Here is a 27,911-nt window from a genome sequence, read left to right as displayed (position 1 = left end):
AATTTTGATTTCTTTTATTACCTTACCTTTTAGCAAACTGGGTTAAACAGCTGCAATAAATACTGGAAAATTACGTCATCACTCGTCAATTTCAAAATGACGTTACAAATAAAACCGCCATTTCAAATGTCATAGATTATACTTTGTCAGACTAGACTGGATTTAAAAAAAATAAACTCTTTGGACAAAACAGATAATTTTCTTTTAAATTATTGCACAAAATTGTACCGCATAACGAACACACCAAAACTATAAAAAAAAACATTTCAAATACAATTCGAGTTTAGGAGCGGTTTACTCGACCTCTTTAATGGCTCGCTTTTCGACTCGACGTTGGTCATCTACCTGGAAAAATATACCATTATCTATACAAATAATAAACATTATTTACAATACAAAGGTAACCCATTAGGTATTAGGACCTGCAGCAAAACTACTAGTAGTGGAACTACTAGTCCTAGTGGCGCACCTTACATTACCCATCTTCAAGAGCCTACCAAGAGCTCGTAACATGTTGACGTCTGAGTTGCACTATAAGCTCTAGTGGTGCTACTAATCCTAGTAATGTACTAACATTATGTATATCGAGAAGTGTTTATAAATGTTGTAAACGGGTAGCTTTAAAATAACTACTAGTTCTAGTTGCGTAATTACATAAGAAATACGAGGATTCGAAAGAGTGAACAGTTATGGGCGACCATCTATCGACTACTACCACTAGTCTTAGTGGTAGTACTAATCTTAGTAATACTACTAGTCCTTTTTTAACATAAACCAGCGCTTCACCACGATTTCACCTAAACTAAGTGAAGACGCGGCCTACTAGTGGTATTAGTAGTCTTAGTATTTATAGTACTAGAAGTTAAATGGTGCACTTCCATCACACACTACGAAGATTGTAGGAAGATTTAGGGGACTAGTAGTGGCGGTGAGCGTAGATGGTCAAGGCGATCGCAACCCCCAGGAATTAGGAGACGATGCAGAGTGTTAGTGGTAATACTAGTTCTAGTGGTGTATCGTATATGTAAAAAAGGTTCCCCCTCAGAGGGGACATATATTGCACTGGTGATGATGACTACTACAACCACTACCACTACTAGTAATAGTAGTAGTACTAGTACTAATAAAATAAAATAAAAATAAATAAAATAATGTCTAATGTAATGAAAAAAAAGAAATGTTTAAAATTAGCGTTGCAATGCTGACTGGATTGGGTCCTCGCTCAGCTATAAATACTGGATGCTCCTATCGAAGTACCAGCGCTGATCTTCCGCGAGAACCCTTGCGATCATCCACACGTCAGTAGTACCAGTGGATAGGTAGAAATAATCACATACATATAAATAAAAAAAAAGAAAGTAAAAAATCGTACATAAATGTGTTATGAAAAATAAAATGTATACAAAACTACAACACAGATTAAAAGAGTCAGTATTGGAATAACACAAAAAGAATGTGTCCAAACTGTTTTAAAAGAGAGAGAAAATAATCAAGGGAAGAGATAGTACTACTAATAGTACTAGTAGTGGTAGTGGTAGTGGCAGTGTGTGCTCACCTCGGGCTCGCCGAGCAGCGTGCTGGCGAGGTAGGGCGCGCGCAGCACGCCGCGCCAGTACAGCTTCTCCAGCGGCCGGTTGACGGACCAGCCGGCGCAGCGCACGCCGCGCGCCCGCCAGTACTGCACCTCCCTACTGTTGGACAACACTTATAAGTATATAAAAACATACTGTAGTTATTAACGTATGTACAACAGTTTTACCTACGTGTGTTCAAATATCTGTAATGTGTGTATAACAGTTACCATATATACCATATATATCAGTAACCAACATGTATACAAGTTACAAAAATGTATACAACAGTAACCAACATGTATACAAGTTACAAAAATGTATACAACAGTAACCAACATATACAACAGTTACCAACATGTATACAACAGTTACCAACATGTATACAATAGTAACCAACATGTATAAAACAGTTACCAACATGTATACAACAGTAACCAACATGTATACAACAGTTACCAAGTATACATCAGTAACCAACATGTATACAACAGTTACCAAGTATACATCAGTAACCAACATATACAACAGTTACCAACATGTATACAACAGTTACCAACATGTATACAACAGTTACCAACATGTATACAACAGTTAACAAAATATATACAATAGTAACCAACATGTATACATCAGTAACCAACATGTATACAACAGTTAACAAAATATATACAATAGTAACCAACATGTATACATCAGTAACCAACATGTATACAACAGTAACCATCATATACAACAGTTACCAACATGTACAAAGGTTACTACAGTTACTAACGGGTGCACGATGTCCTTATGCAGCAGCACCGCGCTGACGCCGCACCAGCGCGCGCAGAGCCGCCACGCGCGCGCGTGCACCCAGTCCGCCAGCCGCAGCGCGCCCTGCACCACCGCGCTGCCGCCGAACCTGCACACACGATACACGATACACAAACCTCTAGCGATCGTAGGGCTGAAATTACAGACTTACTACTATTTATTAAAATAAATAAAATAATATATTCAACAGTGGTAGAGCCCGCTTTAACATCTTCTAACATCTTCCCCATTATGGGGCTCGCCCCAGCAATACCACGACCACACACAAGACAAGCGTGAAGTGGAAGCAATTCCGCGTACAGTCTGATGAGTGTGGTGCCTCAGGCATAATTTTAGTCCATTTCCCTTTCCACCCTTTTCTTAAGAGGAAAGGATGAGAAGGAAAAGTGGATTTGACTGTGGAGACGCATATGAAGGGGAAATGTCCTCTTTATGTACGTCCTCCGTCAATGAAGGGTAGGCAGCGCTGCAATTGCGGATGTTTATGTGCAGCGGTTGTTCCATTTCGGTGGATTAAGGCCGCTTGCGAGTTTGCCAACTTAAATAATAAAAAAAATAAAAAAAAGTAGGAGACATGGAATGCCGGGGCGATAGTTTCTTACCTAAGATTACTAGGTCCAGTCGCAGCGTCATAATCTTGAGCACTAAAGCAATACGGACGATAACTCATTGCGCCTACAATCTTTGGATTTTTGTGCCTAATCTGTAATAAAAAAAAAATTAAAAAGTCACTAATATAAATGCGAAAGTTATGGACGTTTGTTGTTGAAACTGCTGTATGAATATAGTTGAAAGTCATACATGTATAGTTTGGAACACAAAGGATACTTGCTTTTGTTTTTTTTAATTCCACGCAGACAATGCCGCGGACGAGAGCTAGTATTATATCCTATTACACTCAGTGATAATTTAGCTTTCTAATCATGAAAGAATTTTTGATATTGATCAAGTAGTTTTTGAGTTTATTTCTTACAAAATCAGTTAATTTTATTTAGAAGTACGAGTAAAAAGACTAATAATTTGCAACGTCACAAACCATTCATATTAAATATATACCATAAATTATCAAATACTTTTCTTGCAACATTTAACAAACTAACATTTGTAGCAAACTAAAATTTTCCCTAAACACTTACCCTATACAAAACGAAAGGATTGAAGCTTGTGACCACCGCGCGTTGGTGCAGATTCGGCTGCTCGGAGAACGCCTTCACTATACCTTGGACCACCTGAAAATATTAAAAAAATACTAATTACTACTAAAAAAAAAAAAACACTGTAAAAGGTTAAAATAAGTTCAATAGTTTAGAAAACACTTTTATAAGGGAGCAAAAGTGCAAGCAGTCAAATGAATTCGCCGAAATAGCGAAGCGACCTGGCTATAGACATATGTGACACATTCTAACAGTGGTAAAGCCCGCTTTAACATCTTCACACTCTGGGGCTCGCCCCACCAATACCACGACCACAAAGAAGACAGGCGTGAAGTGGAAGCAAGTCCGCGTTCAGTCTGATGAGTGTGGCACCACACCTAGAGTGGAGGTCTAATTTTAGTCCCCTTTCCTTTCCACACTTTTCTTAAGAAAAGATGGAAAGAAAAAGTGGATTTGACGGTGGAGGAGACATCCGCCGTCAATGAAGGGTAGGCAACGCATCTGCATTTCTTGATGTTTATGTGCAGCGGTAGCTTTCCATTTCGGTGCATTCAGGTTGCCACTTGCTCGATTGCCACCTTATATTATACTAGCTGTTGCCCGCGACTTCGTCCGCGTGGTATTAGAAAACATACAAATTTTTTGTACATCTTTGCCAAATTTCAATAAGATATGTTGAACCGTTGCAGAATGATCGAGTAAACATTAAAAATCTATAGTAATGAATCCCACGGGAACCGTAACTATTCCAGGGATAAAAAGTACCCTATGCGTTCTTCCAGACTATGCTGTAAACCTGTACCAAATTTCATTGAGATCCTTTCAGCCGTTTAGGCTACAAACGCTAACAAACATCCGTCCATCTAAACTTTCGCATTTATAATATTAGTAAGATGTATATGCTCATGTAAGTGACTGTACATCTTTTTGGGATTAAAGTCTTTAAATATTAACCCGAACTAGTATAATGTAATTAAAAAATTACCTCCTTGTCTTCACCCTTGACGTCTATGATCACTCTAACATCATTGGCCAGTAGATATTTGAGTGCATCATCCAATAAACAGAGGTGTACTTCCTTAAACTGATGCCTGTAAACAAAGAAATATATTAACTAACAACAAAGTCAAGAGAAATCTACAAAAATACCTCTTAAAAAACTAGCTTCGCGACTCCGTCCAGAATTTAAACAAAAAAAAAGAAAGTAGTCTATGTGTCTTTCCAGACTATCCTCTACATCTGAGGCATATTTTATTGAAATCTGTTCAGCTGTTTAGACTACAAATTCTAACATCCATCGAACTGAACTTTCACAGTTATAATCTCATATCTTTATTTTCTTATTTTTATATATAATATATTTCACGTAATTTAAAAAAAAAATAACAAAATAAAACATATTATATAAAAAAATAGAAGTCCACCGGCTGCGGAATCCGATGACTCAAGCAACCAGTGGTCAGGGCAGTGACAGGAACCTCCTCACTATGCGTGCGGTTTCTAAAATAACCGCCTTTTGAATCAGGCCCTTAATCCAACTGTCTAGCGAGAGCTTCTTGAAGGTGTTGGTCGAAGCTGTTCGCTATCAGCCCGTGTGCCGAAACGACTATCGGAATAATGGTAGTCGATTTCATACGCCACATGGCGGTAATCTCGTGAGCCAAATCAAAATATTTTAATAGACAGTTATAATATTAGTAAGATGTGAAAGGGATGGATGTTTTAGAATTTGTAACCTAAACTGCTAAATAAATCTTGATGAAAATTATCATATTTGTAGAGCATTATTTGAAATAACATATAGGCTATTTAGTTATTTTTTTAATTCCACTCAGACAAAATCCGAATAAAAGCCAATAAATCTATACTAATATAAAGAGGAATGATTTGTATTTTTGTATGTATTGAAATAATTAAAAACTACTGAGCCGATTTAAAAAATTCTTGCACTAATAAAAAACTACATTATCAGTGAGTAATAAAGGTTATACTGTTTTTTAATTTCACGCTGAAGATATCACAAGCAACAGCTAGTCATACTAATATTATAAATGTGAAAGTTTAGATGGATGGATGGATGTTTGTTAAAGTTTATAGTCCAAACTGCTGAACCGATTTCGATGAAATTCGGTATAGATGTAGAGGATAGTCTGGAAGAACACATAGGCTACTCACTTTCGTTTTTTTATTAATTCCACGCGGACAGTGTCGCGAACAAAATCTAGTAAATAACATATTTGTATGATTGTCGATTCTGTACCTATTTGGATGATTGGCTCCAATATCAACATTCTTAATCTCGTCCCAGTCCATGACATGGACATTGTTGATTTCAGTACCAGTCAGCCGACCCAGACCTTCATCATGGAGGAGCACCAGATGACCATCACGAGAAGATCGGACATCCAGCTCCACAAAGTTGCAATCTCTCGCTACACACTGGAATTGTTAAAAAAAAGATTCCTTTCAAATCCAAAATTATTGGTGTATTCAATCTGTATAAAGTTGCAGACATTCTGGAACATTTTAGTCCTTTTACTATGCCACCTATCTATACTATTATAATAAAGTGTAAACACACACTTCTTTGTTGCCTAAGATGTCAGCAATTACAGCAAGTTTCTGATTAATTATTTTTTTAATAAAAAGCCCTACACTTACATCATGCTTTAGACTATATTTTTACGCTATTCAAATTAGAGGGTCAATATTTTGGATAAAAACCCTAATGTGGGAAAGAGACCATAAATTACAAGCTGCCAACATCAAGGAAGCAAGGTTGTCATTTATGCATTTGAATTTTGACATTTGACAAATATAAACAATAAAATTAAGTGATTATAATTTCATGCGGATGAAGCCGCAATGGAACAGCTAGTTTTCTTATAATAGGATGGGAAGGGAAAGTGGATTTGATGGTGGAGGAATGGTTAAGGGGAATCCTCTTTATATGTCCTCTTTCTCTGTTAAGGGTGGGCAATGCATCTAAAATTGCAGATGTCTATAGAGAGCGATTGCCTTGCTTATTGCTAGAATTTAAGTGGCTGCGAGTTGTCTTTCAAGTGTGCAAGTTGGATACCAAATTGTACAATTCTTGCCTTTCACAGCCACTTCTTGCAAGAAATAGAAGAGAATAGGAATCTACCAGTCTCTTACAGTTAGATTATTTATAATTAAAAGCTTATAAAAACTACTTACGTATTTAAAAGCCTGCATAGTATTCTCCGGAGCATCTAAACTTGCCCCTCTATGAGCGATACACTTCACTACCTTTTCTGGATGTAATTCACTTTCCTTACTCCACGGGTCAGGACCAAATATCTGTTCCACATTAATAGGGTCTGCTTTCTTTAACCTTGTTATAAAATATGCCGTAACTCCGAGTATTCCGACATCGATACCGATAGGTAACACTGCATGTAAGAACAATATAAATGTGTAAATAAACGAAACAATATAATAAACACTGTGGTATATAAATTTTATAGCGGCGATGAACATATTTATATTCCTATTATCTACATTTAATGAAAATCTAAGTTATGATTTTCGAAAATAAATAAATACATTGCGGGAAGGCGGGGCCCAAACTGACAGATACGTTCCAATTCTCACTAAGTAACCTTAATTGGTTTCCTAATTTCGTAAAACGATGACGACATGCTAAACCAAACATTGAACAAAAAGGATCACTGTTAACATTTTCATAGAACGTGCTTACTTTTAATGAACATGATTCATAAGGAAAACGACTTGAGAACAAACAGAATAAGAAATCCTTTAAATAACCTATCGATATACATACTAATCAACATTCAAGGTTCAATGCAATACAAGATAAGGTAAAAAAATTACAAACATAACAAAAAAATAGCAATCACGTTTTTATGGTATAAATAAATATATCAGTTATTGATAAAACATTTTTTTAGCGATAATTGTATGGCAAGACATCGAAATCGCTTTTTTAAAGTAACATTTAACAAATATTTTTTTTAAAAGCCTTTCTCTAAATTTTGTGGTTGCTACAAATCTAGCAGATTATTATAATCTAAACGTGTTAAAGAATGGCTTAGTTTCAGAGATTCGTTTTAATTCCTTATTCTGTTTAATCTAACTATCTAACTTCTAACTAATATTATAAATGCGATAGTTTAGATGGATGGATGGATGGATAGATGTTTGTTAGAGTTTGTAGCCTAAACGGCTGAACGGATCTCGATTAAATTTGGCATAGACGTAGAGCATAGTCTGGAAGAACATAGAGGCTTTTGTTTTTTTTTTAAATCCACGCGGACGGAGTCGCGGGCGAAAGCTAGTTATAGAGTAAATCTTTAAAAATACGAGTAAATGAACGTAATGAAATATAGGAAGTGTTCTTGGATAAAATGAAACTCGATTGTCAGCACAACACATTCAATTATTTTAAGATCTTTTAAAATGCAACCTAGATTTAAAATCATCAATTTTCCACTGCAGTACAATATCAACCACGTATCAAACTATAAAGAGCGCCGTTTCCACTACTGTTAGGACGCTGGCTCCAACAAATAATGCTGTTGTCCCGCCAAGTGAAGCTGTGAATTAAAAAAAAAACTACATCCTGGCTGCATGTCTTCTAATACTTTGCCTCTACTGTTCAAAAATTGATATAAAAGCAACATTTGTTTTAAAAGCCAATGCTCGTTCAAAAACAAAATAAAACATTTTAGTTTTTAAATAAAATACAACAATCTTTTAATTTCAGTTCGACAACACAAAACGATCATTTAACGAACCAAATAAGTCTTCCAGACTAAAGATGACGTCTCTATGCAGTCTGAACCTGGGCGGCATCAGATTATAACTGGCTATGGCCTGTGGCTCCTCGTCTTCGGTCTCATTACTAATTCCAAAAAAAAACTACGTTTATGCCACTAATGATACTTACAATAATTTATCCTGATATTTTAAAACTTCAAAACTATCATTCTGGCAGACCTCTATTGACAAATGATACAACCCGTGTATGGTAATATAAGACTTGGTCGAACGCCGTATGACGCAACCGTTCATTCGCTGTTTCCTTTATAGAGTTTACAGCAAGCAACTTTTACAATCGCGGTAATCCGTGGTGTTCCAATTCAGGAAAAAATCCTTCAGAAACACAATACGAGACAAACTACGCCTCTTTCTACAAATAACTAACTAACAGTGAGTGCAAACGAAGAGAATATAATAACTAATCGTGTATCACTGGCTTTTTCGTAGAGATACATATATAAAATGCGTTGTTTTTTCCCGCGTCTCGTTTTAAAATGTTTTAACGATTGTAGCTTAAATTGGAACGCCGCCAGTTTCTTTCACTGTACGTTCTTTAGTTGTGACTTTTTTGTATTAAAAATACCAAGATGAAGTTAGAGATTTTGCTTTTCACTATACCGTGTATGACATTATACAATCGTGACAAATTAAAAAAAAAATCTTACCGAACAAGGACCTTTTTTGTGTGAGAATAGTAGTTGAGTTCAGCGCATTGGGGTGGACAAGAGCACTTTGCAAGATTTTTGGGCAGATTGATGAGTATTTCGACGTTCCTGCCGATGCAAGCCATCCCGTGCGCATCGCACACGTCGCCATCTTGTTTCAAATACAAAATGACAGTTTACCGAAATTTATATTTATTTATTTTTTAAATTTAAATATTAAAAAAAAACTCTTTTGGGATATATTTTTGTTTACAGACGAAATTTTGCTATTGATGTTTGATTTTAATTTTAATTTTATTAATTCATAAAATATGAGCGACAGTTTGAGAAAATGACGTTTGGTTGTTTGATTTATTTTTTGCAATGTCAAGTATTTTCTATTGGTTTAAAATTAAAGGAGTTTAACGATCGAAATAGTTCAACTATCATTGTTACATAATGGTTGGTTCACATTATGCCAGTACAGTTGGACAGTAACACAAAAAATGCAGGTATACAACTGGCATAATGTAGTTGCTAACTGACGCCACTGAGCTAAAGCAATGCATAAGTAATCAGTGCAACTGTCCTACTGTGCTGGCAGAATGTAAACCAGACCAAACCAGACTCTCAATTTGATGATATTTACACCTTTATTCCATGTTTATTGGTTTATTCGCTGTATAATTCAATTTTACCCTTCAAAGACCCTTTTCACTTCGCACTTATTGTGCGATCCTTTCAAATAAAAAAAAAAACAGAAGTTTTATAATACAAAAAGGCTTGTAGAACAAGCTGTTATGGAATGAATAATTAAAAAAAAATCGTATTTCACCTCCTTTGATATGGAAGTACGGCCGACATCCGCAAAACATGATTGCCATACGATTTCGACAGTGCATCTGGCATAGACCGAAACTGTACGCCTGTAAAAGAAAACCTTAGTAAATTGTAATTTAAACAACAGTTTTCATTAAATGTGCCTTTCAAATAAAAATAGCAATTCAACTAGAAAAGTTACATAGAGAGATGCCATACGGTCGGTACGCCACGCGTATACGCATTTCATTTTCTCATTTTAATTATTTATTTCTCGCTGCATATTCCCGTATACCTGAATAGCAGTGCTAAGCCATTCGTCAGGGTACCGACACCGTCTTTGCTCCGGAGTTAGTGTCTTCACGCGTGATGCTGCCTGGATTTCCACGACCTGAATAGTTTTAAATATTGTTCTCAAAAACCTCCACCCTAGTAACTACTAGGATGGAGCATTAGTTAAGTAGAGTATTACTTAGTTAAGTAAAGTATTAGTTATGCTACTTAGAAGAGAACTTAACCGACAATTATTGTTCATTCGTGCCACGTGTATAAGAATTTGCTAACATTCTTACGAGGGTAAAGAAATAATCTATACCAATATTATAAAGAGGAAAGATTTGTTTATTGTATATGATAACTCAAAATTTATTTGGCCGATTTCAAATTATTTTATCATTGAAAAAGCTACGTTATCAGTGAATAACAAAGGCTACTTTTTTACATTTCTCACGAGGGAAGTCGCAATCAAAAGTTAATTGACAACTTATAAAAAAAAAACAAACGACTTTAGACAAGTGAATTTGTGATAATACTTAATAGTTACTTATCTTATAAGTTATTTAAAGATTTACTTTATAATCTATGTGTAATTCTTCGTTAGGCATCACTTCACCCGTGGGGTTGGATATTGCTGTCGCTATGTCGAACGGCGAATGCACGAAGTACTGGGAATTTAAAAACACTATATAAATTACAAAAAGCTACGTATCCCTCGGAAACCGGACATTTCTCGGGGATGAAGCTTATCCCATGTGTACTCCAGACTTTGTTTTATATATGTGCAAAATTTCAATAAGATATGTTGTACCGTTGCAGAATGATCGAGTAAACATTAAAAAACTAAATTAATGAATCCCACGGGAACCGTAACTATTCCCGGGATAAAAAGTAGCCTATGTGTTCTTCCAGACTATGCTCTAAACCTGTGCCAAATTTCATGGAGATCCGTTCAGCCGTTTAGGCTACAAACGCTAACAAACATCCATCCATCCATCCATCTATCCATCCATCCATCTAAACTTTCGCATTTATAATATTAGTAAGATATAATGGTGTTATGACATTGGAGTGTAAGAGCGGGGGCACACTAAACTAAACTATCGCATAACTGTTGAGGAATTGTCAATTGTTTCACAGCCAATTCAACTGCTCAGTTAACAACTAAAAATCGAGTAGAGTGCCACCCCCATATAAGCTCATTGGAAAGCGAGACTGAACAGTCGTGTGCTAGTTTAGTCCCAGGTGTGCGTGCCCTGTTACCGTCACAATGCTTTTTTTGTCTAAATTTTTTAAAAAACCCTTTTTAATTATAGGTTTAAAATAACTCACTCTTGCCACGTTAGTTGCGGTATTAATTCTGACGTAGCACTGTCCACTATGGTAGTGACATTTCAGCAGCTCCTGCTGTTCCCAGTCTTCTTCTTGTCGGAGAAACTGATATTCAGCGTAGACAGAGTTGAGTGTATGACATAGACCTTCTTCAGTCATAACTGGTATCCAACGGACCTGGATATAAATGTAGTTATTGATGGATATTTTACTTCGGTGGATGCAAGTCATGAGTTCGAATACCGTACCAATATTTTCGATTTTCGAATTTCATTTGTTTCAAATATTTTTTTTAAATGCCGGCCATACCTTCTTGTTAGTCTGTGACACGGTGACTCCGAGCGACACGTTGGGATGCACAGCGCGCGCCAATTTCAATAAATCTACTTCTCTCACAGTGTCGTCGCTTTGGTATTTCCAGAAGTTTTGCAAATTAGTCCTGAATGATACATCAGCCACTTGCTCGATAAAACCATAGTAGTATTGGAATAGTTCCAAATCGGAGTATTCGGTTACGTTCCAAATTCTGCAAGTAAGTTAAATTATGTGATTTTAAAAATCAAACTTGCTACATTGAAATTTACCCCACATTCGCCATCCGTGCGAAGCTTTTCAACGTTGATAACATACTGTGTGCTATATGAAAAAATTGTCACTCTTATATTGTGAAAACAACATTGCTGGCATATTTTTCGCCGTTATCGCGCGGACACGGCGCGGCGTCGTTCATGTGACATCGACCTAACATACAAATATGGCCGGGAATACACACCAGTAAGGGGCATACATTGCATGTCATCTACTATACAGTTACAGGCCTTCCAGTTACAGGCATATGTAAACACTAACTGGCATGCAAGTATTTGTACAATATTAGTTTTTGTGGCAGCTAAGTGGATATAAGTTGAGGGAGTAGTCAAGGGACTAGGAAACTCGACAATAACACGTCTCGTTTAAGACGATTTCGTTGACATTTTACTGGCATGTGTAAACGCATTGTGCCAGTAGCTATACGTGAGGGTACGCTTTACTGGCATGTATATTTCCGCCTTAAAAGTACATCATAAAGATAGTTAACCGTCTTATTTTACCTTTCTATTTCAATCCTCGCGAACTCTGGGTTCACTCGCTCTTGGAAGCAGACAGTGATTGCGGGGTAAGTGGACCACCAGGCCCGATAGTCGCGCTGCAATGAGACCACCACAGGCTCCGAACTGTACCGTGTATACTGATTCAGGCCGCAGTAGACCGCGCCGGCGAAAGCACTCAACGTTAGTATGAACCAGAGTAACCTGGAATAGTTACTAGAATATATTAAGAGGAATTGAACGACTTGATAGCTACTGGCTAGATAGGCTGGCTACGTTTGGGTCACTATTTTCCTTAAAAATAAAAACTCATAATATTTTTTTTATAGTAGATTACGCCGCCAGCACCGTCCGTATGGAATTAAAAAAAAACTAAATAGCCTATGTGTTCTTTCAGACTATCATCTACATCTATGGCAAATTGCACTGTCCGTTAATCAGTTTTGGCTACAAACTCAAAAAAACATCTATCCACACTTTGGTATTATATTATTAACGAAGTAAGATTTACTAGGTAACCACTATAGAGTATTCATATAACTCAAAAGAGTATTTAGTCACTCATAATACAAATAAAAACATTCCACGTACTGGTGAAAAATAATTCAAAGAAAAAAAAACTGAAATAAATGTAAGGAAAACGTCAAAATTTTATTGCAAAATTATGTGAATAGAATTAAAAAAGATAATTGATTTGAACAAACCTTTCTAAAGGGTGCAAATTCGGTGTGACAGTATGCTTGAGGCCGTGTAAGGTTGTCTCTTTGCTGAATCTGGCGTAGACCGCGTAGGCCGGCGCTATGGACGACCTCATCGACTCGATATACGAGTTCGTCAAAGTTCGCCAGCTCAATATTGTGGTAAGATTCTTCTTTCTAATCATCTAATAATTTTGATGTAAATATCACGTGTGCGATTTGTCGATGGCTTTATATACTGTGTGGACAAGCACTATCGGGGTTATATGGAAGAGGAGTAATTGACAAACTTTTTCGATAATAAATTACATCATAAGACTAAAATTCCAATGTAAATATATATGTTTCAACGTCTAGGAAGACTTAAGAAATAAACATGTTAAGGTGATTGTTTTTTTGACTTTGTTTGTTCACTGTTTTTGAGAATTTTACTCTCGCGTCCACTCTATGTATTTTGTGGTGTAGTAACATACTCTATGACATTCCGGAAAAGAAGACGAATCGCATAACACCTCGTTCGTCGAAATCGGTGCAGTAGTTTATGCTCAGGCTATTACATATATAAAAACAAGCTAATATGCGCGAAAAATAACCCTCTTTGTCTTTGGTAAAAGATTTAATACACAAGGCATAGTTAGAACGTACACCTTTGTCTAAACTATTGTACACTGTTGTGTGATTGTCGATTGTTTGGCCAACTATTTAGTTGCACAACTAAAATTCGAGTAATTAGTGAGGGCATCTGCATATAAGTTCATAGGAATCAAAGCGAGACTAAAGTTGTGAGATAGTTAAGTAATGTGCGCTCGTATTACTTACAATTGACGCTGGAACGACAGAAAGCTTTAAAACAGAATGACAATACGAAGTCACAATTACAGTTATTAACTGTAACATTAAGGCTGGGAAGTTTTAAAAGCGTTTTATGTATGTCCATTATGTTTGATTTGGATGTTAACTTTGATTTGAAAGAAACAATTATATTTAAACGAGCTGTTGCCCGCAACTTTTTCCGCGTAGTATTAGAATTTTATATCTGTGCCAAATTTCAATAAGATATGTTGAACCGTTGCAGAATGATCGAGTAAACATTAAAAAACTAAATTAATGAATCCCACGGGAACCGTAACTATTCCCGGGATAAAAAGTAGCCTATGTGTTCTTCCCGACTATGCTCTAAATCTGTGCCAAATTTCATGGAGATCCGTTCAGTCGTTTAGGCTACAAACGCTAACAAACATCCATCCATCCATCCATTCATCTAAACTTTCGCATTTATAATATTAGTAAGATTGAAGACAATTTTTAGTAAAAGCATTTGATTGATATATCTTCCTGTGACTTTATGTTGCCCGCGACTTTGTATTAAAAAAAAATAGATTACATATAGTTTGAGTTCGCATGTAGGGATACTGCCCCCTACTAAGTAAGGTCCCATAATCCTAAAGTTTAGAGCAACAGCCAATCTATATTTATAGTTATATTTAAAATCGGAAAGTTTTGTACTTTTGTATGTGTCAAAATATTTCAAAAACTACTAGGTCGATTACAAAATTCTTTCACCATTAGAAAGATAATTTATCTGTGAGTGACACAGGCTATGTTTTTTTATTATTTTTTAATTTCACGCGGACGTAGTTGCGAGCAATAGCTAATCATACTTCATCATCATCACCAGCTCACTATACGTCCCCACCGAGGGGCTCGGAGCCTACCCTAAAGTTAGGGTGACTAGGCCATAGTCAACCACGCTGGCCAAGTGCGGGTTGGTTGACTTCACACATATCTTTGAATTTCTTTGCCGATATGTGCAGGCATCACGATGTTTTCCTTCACCGTAAGAACGTCGGGTAAATTATGTACTTATGAAAATTCGAAAAATCGAAAATCACATTGGTACATGGCGGGATTCGAACCCAAGACCTGTAGATTACAAGTCAAGTGTTTAAACCACTGAGCCACCGACGCTATCATAATCAATCATACTTCATACTAATATTATAAATCCGAAAAATTAGATGTATGGATGGATGGATGTTTGTTAGAGTTTGTAGCCTAAACAGCTGGACGGATTTTGATGAAATTTGGTCTGGATGTAGATGATAGCCTGGAAGAACACATGAGCTACTCTTTTTTGTTTTTAATTCCACGAAGACGGAGTCGCGGGCAAAAGCTAGTCATTAATATTTTGAATTCCTCAGATTGTGGCACTTCTAAGTATTGTGTACATGATGTACCAGTACAGGAGATTCTTCTTCAAAGGTTATTACGATAGCTTTGATGACGATGAATATGGGGACTACAGACCACGGCTGTCAAGATCTCGTTCCAGGTAATTTTATAACAACTTTAGTTTATCTCTCTGTCTTTTTTTATATTATAGGATGGCGGACGAGCAAGCGGCCACCTGAAACCGTCTAAATGGCAAAGCGAGTGCTGCCCAGACATCCGTAGATGCGATATCTACCCTTAATCGACGGAGGAGAACGCACATAAAGAGGATGTTTCCACTTCTTGAAGCGTGTCCTCTACCGTCAAATCCACCTTTCCTATCCCATCTCTCTCTCTTAAGAAAAGGGTGGAAAAGGAAAAGAACTAAAATTAGGCCTCCGGAACCACACTCATCAGACGAAATGTGGAACTGCTTCCACTTGACGCCTGTCTTCTATGTGGTCGTGGTATTGTTGGTATAGTGGTACACCGGGCGAGCCGGCCCATTCGTGCGAAGATGTTAAAACGGACTCTACACTACTTGACTAGTAGACTCCACATATTTGAGTAACTATATGTGGAGTTACTGCATCCTTTTAGTCCTCATATCTAATCTCTTTTTTAGATCTTACTCAAGATCAAGGTCCAGACCTAGATCGACGAGTAGTTACAGAAACTATAAATTGGACGACAATAAAAATACACGACGCGGCAGGAAATCTCAAAGACGCGGTCATGCTTATAATGATTGAATCGTTTTGTTTTTTTTTTTTTTAAATTAATAGTCTACATTTATAGTCTACGAATAATGTTTTGACAATAAATAAAATCGATTTCCTACAAATTGTTTCTCATTTCAAGGCTATTTTTTTAACTTGCACGTATTATAAATATTATAAAGGGCAAGAGAAATTATTAATTTTATTCATGAAAGCGATATATAGTTCTTACCACCTACAAAACCAACGGCAGCCATCAGGGCCAAGATGACCAATCATTCAAAACGTACAAGGAGAAGCATAGTTTTTTTTATATTACAAGGTGGCAAACGAGCAAGTGGCCACCTAAATCCGCCGAAATGGAGAAACGACCGCTGCCATAGACATCCGCAATTGCAGATGCGTTACCTACCCTTAATCGATGGAGGACGCGCACATAACCAAACCAAATCCACTTTCACTTCCCATCCTTTCATAGTTGAGACTTAACATTTTTCTTCACCATAGTGGTCACTAAATCATATATAAATAGTTATTTTGTAGCACTATTTAGTTTATTTTATAACAAAAGATGGAGGCTCCATCAAAGAAGTTACCAGAGAAAAATTGTTGTTCAACGTGCCCTATCTGTATATTTCGTAAATGTCGTTGGTCGTTGTTTCCAAAATAACCGCAAAAAATATCTCGTCTTTTTAGCCTGTCCATTTAAAGACGTCAGTGTTCAACCATCAACTGTCAAGATAATCTTTATTTTCATCAATGTCCACTCAAATAAAATTGTGAACTGCAGATCAGTGACAAATGATTTAGGATCAACTCACAGTTCGAATGGGTGAAACTGATCAGTAAAACAGCTATCAGCTCAGTTCAATTTATATTTGTACCAGCCATGGAAGTATTAAGTACTACGTAGTACTAAGAAGTAATTCCATGGTATCTGCAAAGAGGCACGATTTGTGTGAACTGTGAGTCACTTAGGGTGAGTTGCATCAAATCGCCGGTTATCGTAAAAGTTATAGTTATAGTTAATAGGGTTACAAATGCAAAAACATATTCTCACAGAGGTTTTATGTGTTTTTCGTTTTTACAATGGAAACATTTAAACCTGAATGTCACTAAAGTGTCAAGTTGGTGTCAAGAATGACATTTACGTAAATTAAAATGTTTGGAAATTCATGTTTCGCCGTATATATTTATGTATCATACGCATGGTATTTTATAGTGACATAAACTTTTTGCCCACGGAGATGGAGAAAATGGCAAACTCTTGTGAAAATAAACTAGTTTGGGCCATTATTGAAACTGTATTTACTTTACTACTCAAATATGTAGCAAAAATGAAACAATAAAATTATACAAATATAAATGCATCTTATTTATTTTCCATATTATAAATTGTCCTCTCAATGCATATTATAAATTGTCCTTTTATGGAGGACATTTTTTTTAAATAAGAGAAAAGGAACAAGCGCTGTTGCTATGGCCTTAGACACTCGAAATTTGTCCAAACTGAATGATTGGCCAAATTTCGAGTTCCATCTTGGAAATCCATTATTCCCGAGCACGCAAGACTTTATTCTTCTGGATTACGTATAGGATAATAGTAGAGATTTTCTTTTTCCATTACTTTTTCCATTATTTGTACTTTTGAAGATAAGAGCTTGTGACAGTTGACACTACCGAACTGACACTAACCGTAACGCTAATTATAACCGCCCAAAATCGGGCGGTTATGATTAGTGTCATATATGACGTCATTTTGACCAGCGCAAAACTGGTGTAGCGAATATCATGAACATCCGTAGACGTAACCATCGTGAATGTGCTGGTTAAGGTTTATAGTTAGTTAATGTAACTCACCCTTAGTAAATTTTAAGGTTATTCCAAATATTACCGTTACAAATAATTTTAACTTTAACGGTAACCGGCGATATGGTGCAACTCACCCTTAGTTAGATATATGTAAATCTCGTTGATCAGTGAGCTGCTAATGTAGTTGTTGAGACGCAGCTCAACTGTTCAAGCTGATCTGTTGAACTTCAGAGCTGATTTAAAACGTCTATATACTGAATACTGACAGCCACTGTCAACTGTCAGTATCAACAAATAATTGCCTTATTCAAAACTAAAGTTTGTGTTGTTTATTTTTGTTTTTAACTCAAGCTTAAGGTTTATTTTATTGAAGCAGTTGATTTTAAATTCAGTATTACAGTTTGTATTTTGTTAATAATAAATGTTCAATAAGTATAGTTCTGTTTAAGATTGTTTTAATTTTAAAAATGGGCGACGAATCTTGTGATGTTGTTTTTCTTGGATCAGATGGGTCCCAAACTTTTGTAGAATATCCTGGTATGTTAAAATTTTATATGAAAATAATTAGATACTGCATCTTCACATCCTGTTGGTCACAGATTTTTTATTTGAGATTATTATTTATTTTCAGATAGGCCAATAATAAAGCTATTTGAAAAACTGATAGGCAACGATACGAAACAAAACACAGTATTAACCAACGCACAAATTATAAATATACTACACAAGGAGTTTGGTATTGAAGTTGAGAAAGTAACTTTTTTAGAAATAGAAATAATGATAAACATAATAAAGAAATATCTCAAAGATTGGCCGGGATGGGATAAATTTGAAAAGGACCTACAGAATTTGGAGACTCAAAAAGAAAATAAAAATGTAAAGACTATTATAGAAGTAAATTGTTTAGAACTTAAGGATTATTTACAAAGTAATTTGAACATAGCTAAATTATTATTAGACCCATATTTAAATAGACTTCCTCATAAAGAGAAAGGTAATTTAAATGGTCAGAAAACAACCGATGATGAAAAAATTATAATGGAAGTGTGCTCTACTAAAAATCAATTAAATAATTTAATACTAAGACATCCAAAACACAGTAATCATATCTTCAACACAGAAGAGCCGCGATTCCAAAACTGTCTAATAATGCCTTTAAAGGCAATGTTACATTGGGGAGGAATTAATATCATTGTCAAACTAGCATGGTCTTCAACAGAAATGCTTTCATTTCGATATGAAAATCGACATAAATCTAAATTCACTCTTGTTAATAAAAAACTTCCAAATCAAACAAATAAGACTGAACATGTAACTAAGTGGCAAATGAAATGTAAAAATCAAAATAAAGTAAACATATCTGTAAAAGATTTGTTAAATATAATTCATACTTATTCAGAAAATAGAATTATTTCATGGCAAAGTATATTTCAAATTATTTACGATGATTTAAAAATATTAACTAAAGATATGCCTTCATATATCGACTTGCCGGTTGAATTTAGAAAACATTTAAGTAAATATAGTTATGTAAGATATATGTACAAAGAAGTGACAGACTCTATAGCAGTGAATGGTGAAAATTATGATTTGCAATTAGAAGAGATGGTAACACCAATATGTTATTTGCATATAGATCTACACAAGGCTAAAAGTCTAAAAGAGTATTTTAGTATAGAATGTGATATTTGCAAGATGGAATTGAAAGGGAAAGATATAAAATACTTAATTGATGAACATTTTACAACATACCATATTGCGGAGCCAGACTTGCAATGTGTCAATTGTAATACACAAATATCTGCTAGAGAACTAGCAAATATGAACTGGCAACACAACTGTCCATCTTAGACCAAATGAATACGAAAGTTTGGAATTTGGATGGATGCTTGTTAGATGTCTTTAAAAAGTTGAAGACATCTCAATGAATGCTTCAGTAACATTGACTAATCATTTTCATAAAATAGCGCGTATGCGCGAAAATGTTGAATATTGTTTATTGAAGTTCAATTAAATAAACAAATTACTTGGATATATGTTTTTATCACTTTCCTTTCTATGCCCCTTTCTTTTTCTACTTAAGAAAAGCACTAAAATGTTTAGACGTAGTCGATAATAATATAAAAAGGCGCGAATAAGTAACCGAGTTGGAACTCGCATCGTTACAACAATCGATACTTCAACGTGTCTCTATGGCGTTTTTAAAACAAAATAAAATTACCTATGGCTCTTTGTTTTGTCTGTTTGTGTCAAATGTCAAATATTTCTATCATTAGACTTTGTCAATACAAGTAAAATACGCTCGTTTATACTGTTAACGCGATATTTTCGCATGTGCAGAAGCAGGAATTGTTAAGAGTATACTTTAATGACAATAAAAAACGTAAGTATCTTTGTACCTACATTATGAAGATAAAGCTTTATATTTTCAAACAGTATGTCAATAGGCGCTTAGCGAAAGCTTTTATGTTAATGTAATTTAATTAAATAACAACATCGCAATCCTCGTTCTATTTAAGTAATCGTCATAATTCGTGAGCTTCTATGACTTAAAATACAATTAACATAGAGGTAATGTCGTCGCCATTCGATAAGGGGACTAGAAGGAAAGCTCTTTTCTTTATTTAAAACGAGCTGTTGCCCGCAACTTCGTCCGCGTGGTATTAGAAAACATACGAACTATATAAATTACAAAAAGCTACGTCTCCCTCGGGAACCGGACTTTTCTTGGGGATGAAGCTTATCCCATGAGTACTCCAGACTTTGTTTTATATCTGTGCCAAATTTCAATAAGATATATTGAGCCGTTGCAGAACAATCGGGTAAACATTAAAAAACTAAATTAATGAATCCCACGGGAACCGTAACTATTCCCGGGATAAAAAGTAGCCTATGTTTTCTTCCCGACTATGCTTTAAACCTATGCCAAATTTCATGGAGATCCGTTCAGCTGTTTAGGCTACAAACGCTAACAAACATCCATCTAAACTTTCACATTTATAATATTAGTAAGATAATATGCTATAACTTGTGGTTAAAGTTTAGAATAAGTCATAAAATCCTAAATGTTGTCAAATCCAGTAATTCATTTATTTAAATCATGATATTTATTATAATTTCAAATAGTTATTTTAATCTATAATAGTCAAACCAAATAAAAAATCTAAGCAATGCACAATATTCTTTAAAATCATAACCGTTAAAATTATAATAATCATAATATCATAATCATTATTATAATATATTATAAATAATCCCAAATAGGGTTGGCGACAGGCAGGCGGCCGGCCGCAAAAAATAGTGCCGAATCTAAAGGTTTTTGAGACCCGAAAAACAAAAAGGGAGTGATGACTGAGATGACGTATGATAGAGTTATGTGGAGGACAAAAACCTGTTGCGCCGACCCTACGGGAGTAGGATAAGGAGATGATGATGATGATGAACCGTTAAAATTATACCAAATATATGTTACAGAAAATGATGTCAATGGGATTCAATTATATCAGAAGAGGAAGATATTAATGTAAGAAAATGGCAACTGCCGAGAATTATTGTGAGCCAGGTAGATATAATTTTTAAAATTATTTACAGTCAAAGAATTAAATTCCCTTCCCACATAGCAGTCAGTGGATGGCATTATAGAAGCTCTATATCCAGCACTGGACAGATGCTGATGAAAATGATACCATATTTGTTTATGTATATTGTTTGCCACCTCATATTATAAAAAAAAAATTCAATCTAATAATTGAAATGTGAGTTATCTATAGCTATACTAACATAAAGAGGAATGATTTGTATTTTAAAATTTTAGTATGTACTGAAATAACTGAAAAAGTACTTGGACCGATTTCAAAAATTCTTGCACCATTAAAAAGCTGTTATCACTGAGTAACATAGGCAATTTTTTTAATTTCTCGCCGGTGAAGTCGCGAGCAACAGCTAGTCAATTGTAAATATGTGCTGAAAAATAAGATTTAGTATAAATTAGCTGTTAGTAAATTAAAAAAAAAAATAAAAAGAATAACTTATGTTCTTCACTAACAATGTGCATTTTTAATTAGTTTTTTAATGGTAAAAGAATATTTGAAATTGGCCTTGTAGTTTTTAAGTTTTTTTGATACATACAGAAATACAGTTTTTTTCTCTTTATAGTACTAGTATACATAGACTAGCTTTCGTCCGCGAGTCTGTCTGTATGGCATAAAAAAAAACCATGAAGCCTATGTGTTCTCCCAGACTTGCTTTACATCTATGCTACATTTTATCCATATCCATTCAGCTGCTTAGGCAACAAACATCCATCCATCCATCTAAACTTTCGCATTTATAATATTAGTAAGAAGTAAGATTAGTTTTAGATTTTTAAATGTAACTTATTTTATATTTGTAATTTTTACAGAAGGCCCAATTATTGAATTATTAAAAACACTTGCCTCTCGTGATTTAAAAGAAATGGCCATCATATCAGACTCTAAACTGATTGAAATATTAAAAAAAGACTTCTATATGGATACAACAGTATTACACAAGTTCGAAATGGATGTGTATGTCAATGTTTTAAAGGAACATATAAAAAAATGGCCAGGATGGGATAATTGTGATCGAAATATCAATAGAATAAAAACTATAAAAGACAAAGCGGCTGTTGCAATGATTTTAAAAAAGGAATATGTTAAATTAAAAGAGTATTTACAGCATTTATTAAATGTAACACAGGAACTGGCCGCTGATAAAGTTTCAGAATTAAAAGAAAAGGAGAATTTGAAAAAAGAACAAATAGTGATGGAAGTGTTCGCATCACGACAACAAATGAATAATCTATTCTATCGATATCCTGTACGAAATAATATATTCAATATAAATGTTAAAAGACGGAAACTAAATATGCAAAATACTACTCTAAAATCTATTTTAAATTGGTATGGTGTAGAAATAACAATAAAAGTACCAATGAATGACAAATGGCTTGTTTTTGAACGTCGTAATTCGCACAAATTACGACACGCATTAATGAATAAGAAATTAAGTTTTAATATGCATAAAAATATAAAATTAGACCAGAATGCTTTAGTGAAGTTGCCAGAACATTCCATAAAAATATTAAAATCGCAGATGTTAAAAATTTTTGACAAAGCTATTTATGAAAATCCAGATTATAAATATATATTACCTATCATAGAGTATGATTTAGTTAAACTACCTAAAACATTAAATATTCCTTTTAGTTTAAGAAGATATACAAGTAAATATAGTTTTATAAGATATTTATATAGTGATGTGCCATTAGAAGATAATTTAATGAAATATGATATACAATTAGAGGAAATAATATCACCTATGTGTGAATTTAATATAGATTTTTCAGATTTAAATGATTCCTTTACTTTAGATAATCCTATTAAAGTTATTTGTACGGAATGTGATGTGACGTTTACAAACGATTTTATGTCGGAACTTTTGAATCATTTTAAGAATAAACATTATGAAGACCCAGATTGGATTTGTATGAATTGTAAAAAGGTATGTCCAGTTAAATCATTAACGAATTCTGGTTGGAATCATGCATGTGAATTGGTCTAGTTGTCGCCATTTAGTCGAAATTCAACATTGTCTTACAAGTATTATAAATGCGGTCGCCATTTAGTCGAAATTCAACATTGTCTTACTAGTATTATAAATGAGGTCGCCATTTAGTCGAAATTCAACATTGTCTTACTAATATTATAAGTGAGGTCGCCATTTAGTCGAAATTCAACATTGTCTTACTAATATTATAAATGCGGTCGCCATTTAGTCGAAATTCAACATTGTCTGAATTAGGCCTCCGGCACCTCACTTATCAGAGTTTGCGCGTAATTTCTCCCACTTGACGCTTGTCTTCTGTGTGGTCGTGGTATTGAAGCGAGCCCCAGAGTGGGGAAAATGTTAAAGCGGGCTATACCACTAAAAATGGATGGATGTTTTTTACTCTGTATAAGATAAGACAGTTAACAGATCTCAATTTTGTCAGACGTCGAGTAGACAATACTGTAAAAACACATAGAATGCTAAGTTTTTTTTTAAAACTCTACGCAAACAAGGCCGCGGCTAAAAGCTATGATATATGTAATAACTTATTCTGTAATTAGCCTCTTCAGTACATTTTTACTTTTTATAGTTTTTTTTAAATTAGTATTCATGTAATATTATTTTAAATTTTATTCTTTTTGTAAACATTTTACCAGTCTTCAATAAATTCTCATAATGTTTGGGAGGACATTTCCCCTTCCTATGCATCTCCACCATCAAATCCACTTTAACTTCCCATCCTTCCCTCATAAGAAAAGGATGGAAAGGTAAAGGGATTATAATTAGGCCTCTGGCACCTCATCTGACTCTCACTCATCAGACTCATCAGACTGTACGTGGAATTGCTTCCACTTCACGCTTGTTTTCTGTATGGTCGTGGTATTATTGGGGGCGAGCCGGCTCATTCGTGCCAAGATGTTAAAGCGGGCTCTACCACTGTTCAATTACCTGCAACCTAATTGGTTATTTGTAAGAGTACTTTGTCTCGTTCCAAGGAACAAGGTAATCCGCTACTGTACATATTTTAAGGATTTCTTAACCAATGAAATTAATATTGTTTTTTTATGTATTTACATTTGTATTTTTTTTACCTTTATCATGATGTTGGATTTATTTAAAAAGTTTAGAAATAAATGTCTAGGATTAAGTCATGAATAAAACGCGTTAAGTCGTTGCTTTTTTTATTCCTTTACTGTTTTATAAGTTCCCTTAAATATTAAATAGTATTTGTACTGAAGTTTATATAAAAAATGTTCCATGATTATGTGTGAAGTTAACAATGCAATGTGACTTTCACTTAATAAGTTAGAAAAAATAACTAAAGTCAACTAAATCTGTATAGTGGGACAAACTTAACTGGCCAGGTGGCACCATGGTGGTTGTTGATAGAAAACATGTACAACATATATAGGCATAAAATAAGACCAGAGGACCAAGGTGAGAGTCAAAATGGCGGGTGTACCATCGAAAATTGTACCTTCTCTAGAACGTAATTATAACGAAATTAAGTTACACCCGCCATATTGACGTCAATATAGCGTCTGTAATTTCGTTATAATTACGTTTTAGAGAAGGTACAATTTATTTTGAGCGAGGTACTAAATAGTACATTTTAGGCACTTTTTTTTAGTAAGTGGTATAATTTAATTTGCGATGGTACACCCGCCATTTTGACTCTCACGGACAAGCACGAAATTTTATAAGAAAATATTTGTAGCTATATCGACAAAAATTCTGTGATTTGTCCAAAATGCCCTATCGGGCATAAATACCGACAATTCTCTAAGAAATGTTATGATTGATTTCTCGCAAATTTTCGTGCTAGACCTCCTTATAGACAAATATATTATTGCTAAGCTACAATCAAAAGCGGCACTAGAATAGGGCGCCGGACATAAAAGGGCGCCTTTGTCGTATGTTAGTAGGCGCCGTAAATGTCTCCCCCAGGGCGCCAGTTATACTAAAACCGACACTATGTCTAATTTAGGCATTATTCTCAATCGTCACCCCACTCTGTCACCGCGTGGGGACTTTCATCCGTCCCACCTTTTGCGACAAGAGGACGGTTGGAAGTTATTTTATTCTTAACAGTTCCATCTGTCACCTTACTGGTGACAGTGTCACTAAAAGATGGAACGGATGATTTTTTTATTCTCATCTGTCCCCACGTGGGGACAGCTGGGGTGACGGTTGGGAATAATCCTAATTTAGTTTTACCTGTACCGGGTCAGGTAAGTTTATCCCTGTATCAATCATCGTCATCGAAATCGTAATTATAGCTCGGTGTGAATAAACGCTCCGGTTCTGGTGACACGAAGTTAGACGGACAGCATACTTCATCGTCGAAACATTGTCTAAAAAAAAAGATAAAATGCTTAATTCGATATTGTCCTCTCGCTCTTTTTAGAAGAAAAAGTTCAGATAACATGTTTGACACGTTTTCGCAGCTTATGTTTATGTCTATTTTAAAACATTAAGGGCTTGTCCCACCACTGGCTCATAGAAGCTCAGAGCTTAAAAATGACGTTACTGTCAGATAAGGCAACAAAATCCGATATTTCCATCAAATTTTTTAAACGTTCGATTGTTATCAGACAATTTACAATTCAGTCAGGCCTTTAGAGCGTCCACCTTTGAAACTATCGCACAACTGTTCTTTGATTCCTATGAGATTATATGAAGGTATGCATATTAGATTTTCAGTTGTGCAACGAAACAGTTGGATTGGCTGCGAAACAATCGACAATCGCACAACAGTTCGCGATAGTTTAGTCAAAGCTGTCCCGCTCTAAACTATATTAATATTTTTTATTAAACTATTACAATGCATATTTTCACTAATTTGTTTTCATGGTAATACAGATTATGGACTAAATGTAATATTTAAAAATACGAGGTATTTCCGGCTTTTAATTCGAGTTTTATAATCCATAGTCAGATTATGTAAATGTTCAGAATTGTGTAATTTATGCAATATCCTTAAAGTTTTGTTTTTATTTAAACTAAGCACCATGAAGGTTTTAATGTTTAAGGTTACTGCACACTGGTTGGTATGTCACCGTACGATTGTTTATTAAGTCAGTCATCAATGGTCGGCAAAGTGTGGGTCTGATTTACTTTCCAAGATGCATTCGCATTATTGTTTATTGAATACTATGTTCCAGTGCGACTTTTTCCGCATGAAATTATGAAAATTTTGTTTTATGGTTTACATCTGTCAAATTAGCAATTACAAATGTCAAAATGACATGACATGATGACAACCTTGCTTTCTTGATGTTGGCAGCAACTTATGGTCTCTTTCCCACATTAAGGTTTTTAACCAAAATATTTACTCCATAAGTACAATGGCGTTAAAAATTATAGCCTAAAGCGTGACGCAAGTGTAGGTCCTTTTATTAAAAAGTGAATTATTCAAAAATATACTATAATTGCTGACATCTTAGGTAACAAAGAAGTGTGTGTTTACGCTTTATTATAATAGTATAGATATAGATGGGATTTTTTAGTGTACTTATTTATTGTAATAGAAGTTTACCAAACAAGTAGATTTAGCACTCAATTTTTTTTAATTGTAATGTTTATTTTTGGCTCGAGCTGTTTGCCGATCACTGGTCTAAGGATATTGCTGTTAATCGAAATTAAAAAATTGTGCAGATTTTACTAATATCGGGTTACTTAAGAAACGAAATTGTTGACAATTTGTATCTGGCAGTCGAGAATCATTTTAAATAAATTAATACTTACTTGATATAACCATGGGGTAAGTAGAGAGTAAAATCAATGTATTGAGTCCCGTAGTCACATCGGTTTCTTCCCACGCAACTGCCGGCGTCCCCTCTAGATGTAATACACGTTTTTGATGTCGTTTCTATAAAATTCAAAAGTTTTTTTTAATAAAAATATTTTTTAGATTAGTTATGTGACGTGAATCGGAACGTGTCAAACTTTAGCTGACTCGTCCAATCAGAAGCGTAAGTAATGGCGCCAAAAAATTGTTTTTTTAAATCTAGAACGTACCGATTCTTCCTGTTGATTGTTCTGCCAGAATTGATGTTTGGCTTTGAGCTGATACTGCAACAGCCGTCAGAAAACATCTGTTAATATAAAAATAAACTTTTTAATAAAAAAACAAAACCGACTTCCAAACAAAATACACTAAAAACAAAATATTCTCAAAAAAACAGTACACTAAAAAGTAACGAAATAATTACTTGAAAATAGTAAACCTACCTTATTGTAACTGTTATGTCTATATTGTACAATTATTATTACTTTGATTACGGTGTCAGCCAAGGTATGCAGTGATATTTCTACGTAAGGGTTTCCACATTTTTACCATAACAATTGACAGTTGAAAGTATAGTAACAATTAAGTAATGAATCTACATTGACTG

At 34.8% G+C, this 27,911-nt stretch overlaps 6 protein-coding genes across 7 annotated transcripts in view; 3 read left to right on the top strand and 3 right to left on the bottom strand.

Annotated features, from left to right (window-relative positions):
* Window positions 1-120: 120 nt before the first annotated feature.
* On the bottom strand, window positions 121-9,242 carry LOC106100026 (glycerophosphodiester phosphodiesterase 1). 2 transcript variants are annotated; one of them, XM_013278761.1, is made up of 9 exons: window positions 9,010-9,242; window positions 6,740-6,954; window positions 5,802-5,980; window positions 4,527-4,632; window positions 3,524-3,616; window positions 2,990-3,090; window positions 2,347-2,475; window positions 1,556-1,691; window positions 121-345 (listed from the first exon to the last, which is right to left on the bottom strand). In XM_013278761.1, exons 1-9 carry the CDS (start codon window positions 9,158-9,160, stop codon window positions 295-297), a joined length of 1,161 nt encoding a protein of 386 aa, XP_013134215.1. In that variant the 5' UTR covers window positions 9,161-9,242; the 3' UTR covers window positions 121-294. The 2 variants fall into 2 exon arrangements, with proteins under 2 accessions (XP_013134215.1, XP_013134214.1); XM_013278760.1 differs by having other exon boundaries at window positions 121-341.
* A 4-nt stretch (window positions 9,243-9,246) lies between these two features.
* On the bottom strand, window positions 9,247-13,039 carry LOC106099975. Its single transcript, XM_013278672.1, has 7 exons — window positions 13,026-13,039; window positions 12,507-12,719; window positions 11,725-11,941; window positions 11,416-11,592; window positions 10,659-10,751; window positions 10,103-10,198; window positions 9,247-9,914 (listed from the first exon to the last, which is right to left on the bottom strand). Exons 1-7 carry the CDS (start codon window positions 13,037-13,039, stop codon window positions 9,714-9,716), a joined length of 1,011 nt encoding a protein of 336 aa, XP_013134126.1. The 3' UTR covers window positions 9,247-9,713.
* Window positions 13,040-13,122: 83 nt separating this feature from the next.
* On the top strand, window positions 13,123-16,256 carry LOC106100002. Its single transcript, XM_013278715.1, has 3 exons — window positions 13,123-13,363; window positions 15,403-15,533; window positions 16,038-16,256. The coding sequence occupies exons 1-3, from the start codon at window positions 13,304-13,306 to the stop codon at window positions 16,162-16,164; spliced, it is 318 nt and encodes a 105-aa protein (XP_013134169.1). The 5' UTR covers window positions 13,123-13,303; the 3' UTR covers window positions 16,165-16,256.
* A 1,995-nt stretch (window positions 16,257-18,251) lies between these two features.
* On the top strand, window positions 18,252-19,975 carry LOC106099990. The gene is made up of 2 exons (XM_013278700.1): window positions 18,252-18,480; window positions 18,575-19,975. Exons 1-2 carry the CDS (start codon window positions 18,411-18,413, stop codon window positions 19,792-19,794), a joined length of 1,290 nt encoding a protein of 429 aa, XP_013134154.1. The 5' UTR covers window positions 18,252-18,410; the 3' UTR covers window positions 19,795-19,975.
* Window positions 19,976-20,211: 236 nt separating this feature from the next.
* LOC106100054 lies at window positions 20,212-24,411 on the top strand. The gene is made up of 3 exons (XM_013278791.1): window positions 20,212-20,326; window positions 21,418-21,505; window positions 22,346-24,411. Exons 2-3 carry the CDS (start codon window positions 21,475-21,477, stop codon window positions 23,524-23,526), a joined length of 1,212 nt encoding a protein of 403 aa, XP_013134245.1. The 5' UTR covers window positions 20,212-20,326; window positions 21,418-21,474; the 3' UTR covers window positions 23,527-24,411.
* A 2-nt stretch (window positions 24,412-24,413) lies between these two features.
* Window positions 24,414-27,911, bottom strand: part of LOC106100055 — a 6,030-nt gene continuing 2,532 nt past the window's right edge. The window contains exons 2-4 of the mRNA XM_013278792.1: window positions 27,535-27,611; window positions 27,262-27,385; window positions 24,414-25,868 (exon numbers count right to left, since the gene is read on the bottom strand). Coding sequence (XP_013134246.1) covers window positions 25,763-25,868; window positions 27,262-27,385; window positions 27,535-27,611 — 307 coding nt within the window. The 3' untranslated portion in view covers window positions 24,414-25,762. The remainder of the gene's footprint in view (window positions 25,869-27,261; window positions 27,386-27,534; window positions 27,612-27,911) is intronic.

Source organism: Papilio polytes, unplaced genomic scaffold (assembly GCF_000836215.1).
Source record: "Papilio polytes unplaced genomic scaffold, Ppol_1.0 DF824080.1, whole genome shotgun sequence".
NCBI classification, from domain to species: Eukaryota; Metazoa; Arthropoda; class Insecta; order Lepidoptera; family Papilionidae; genus Papilio; species Papilio polytes.
The sequence above is the reverse complement of the archived record's forward strand: the minus strand, read 5'-3'. Positions and strand labels throughout refer to the sequence as shown.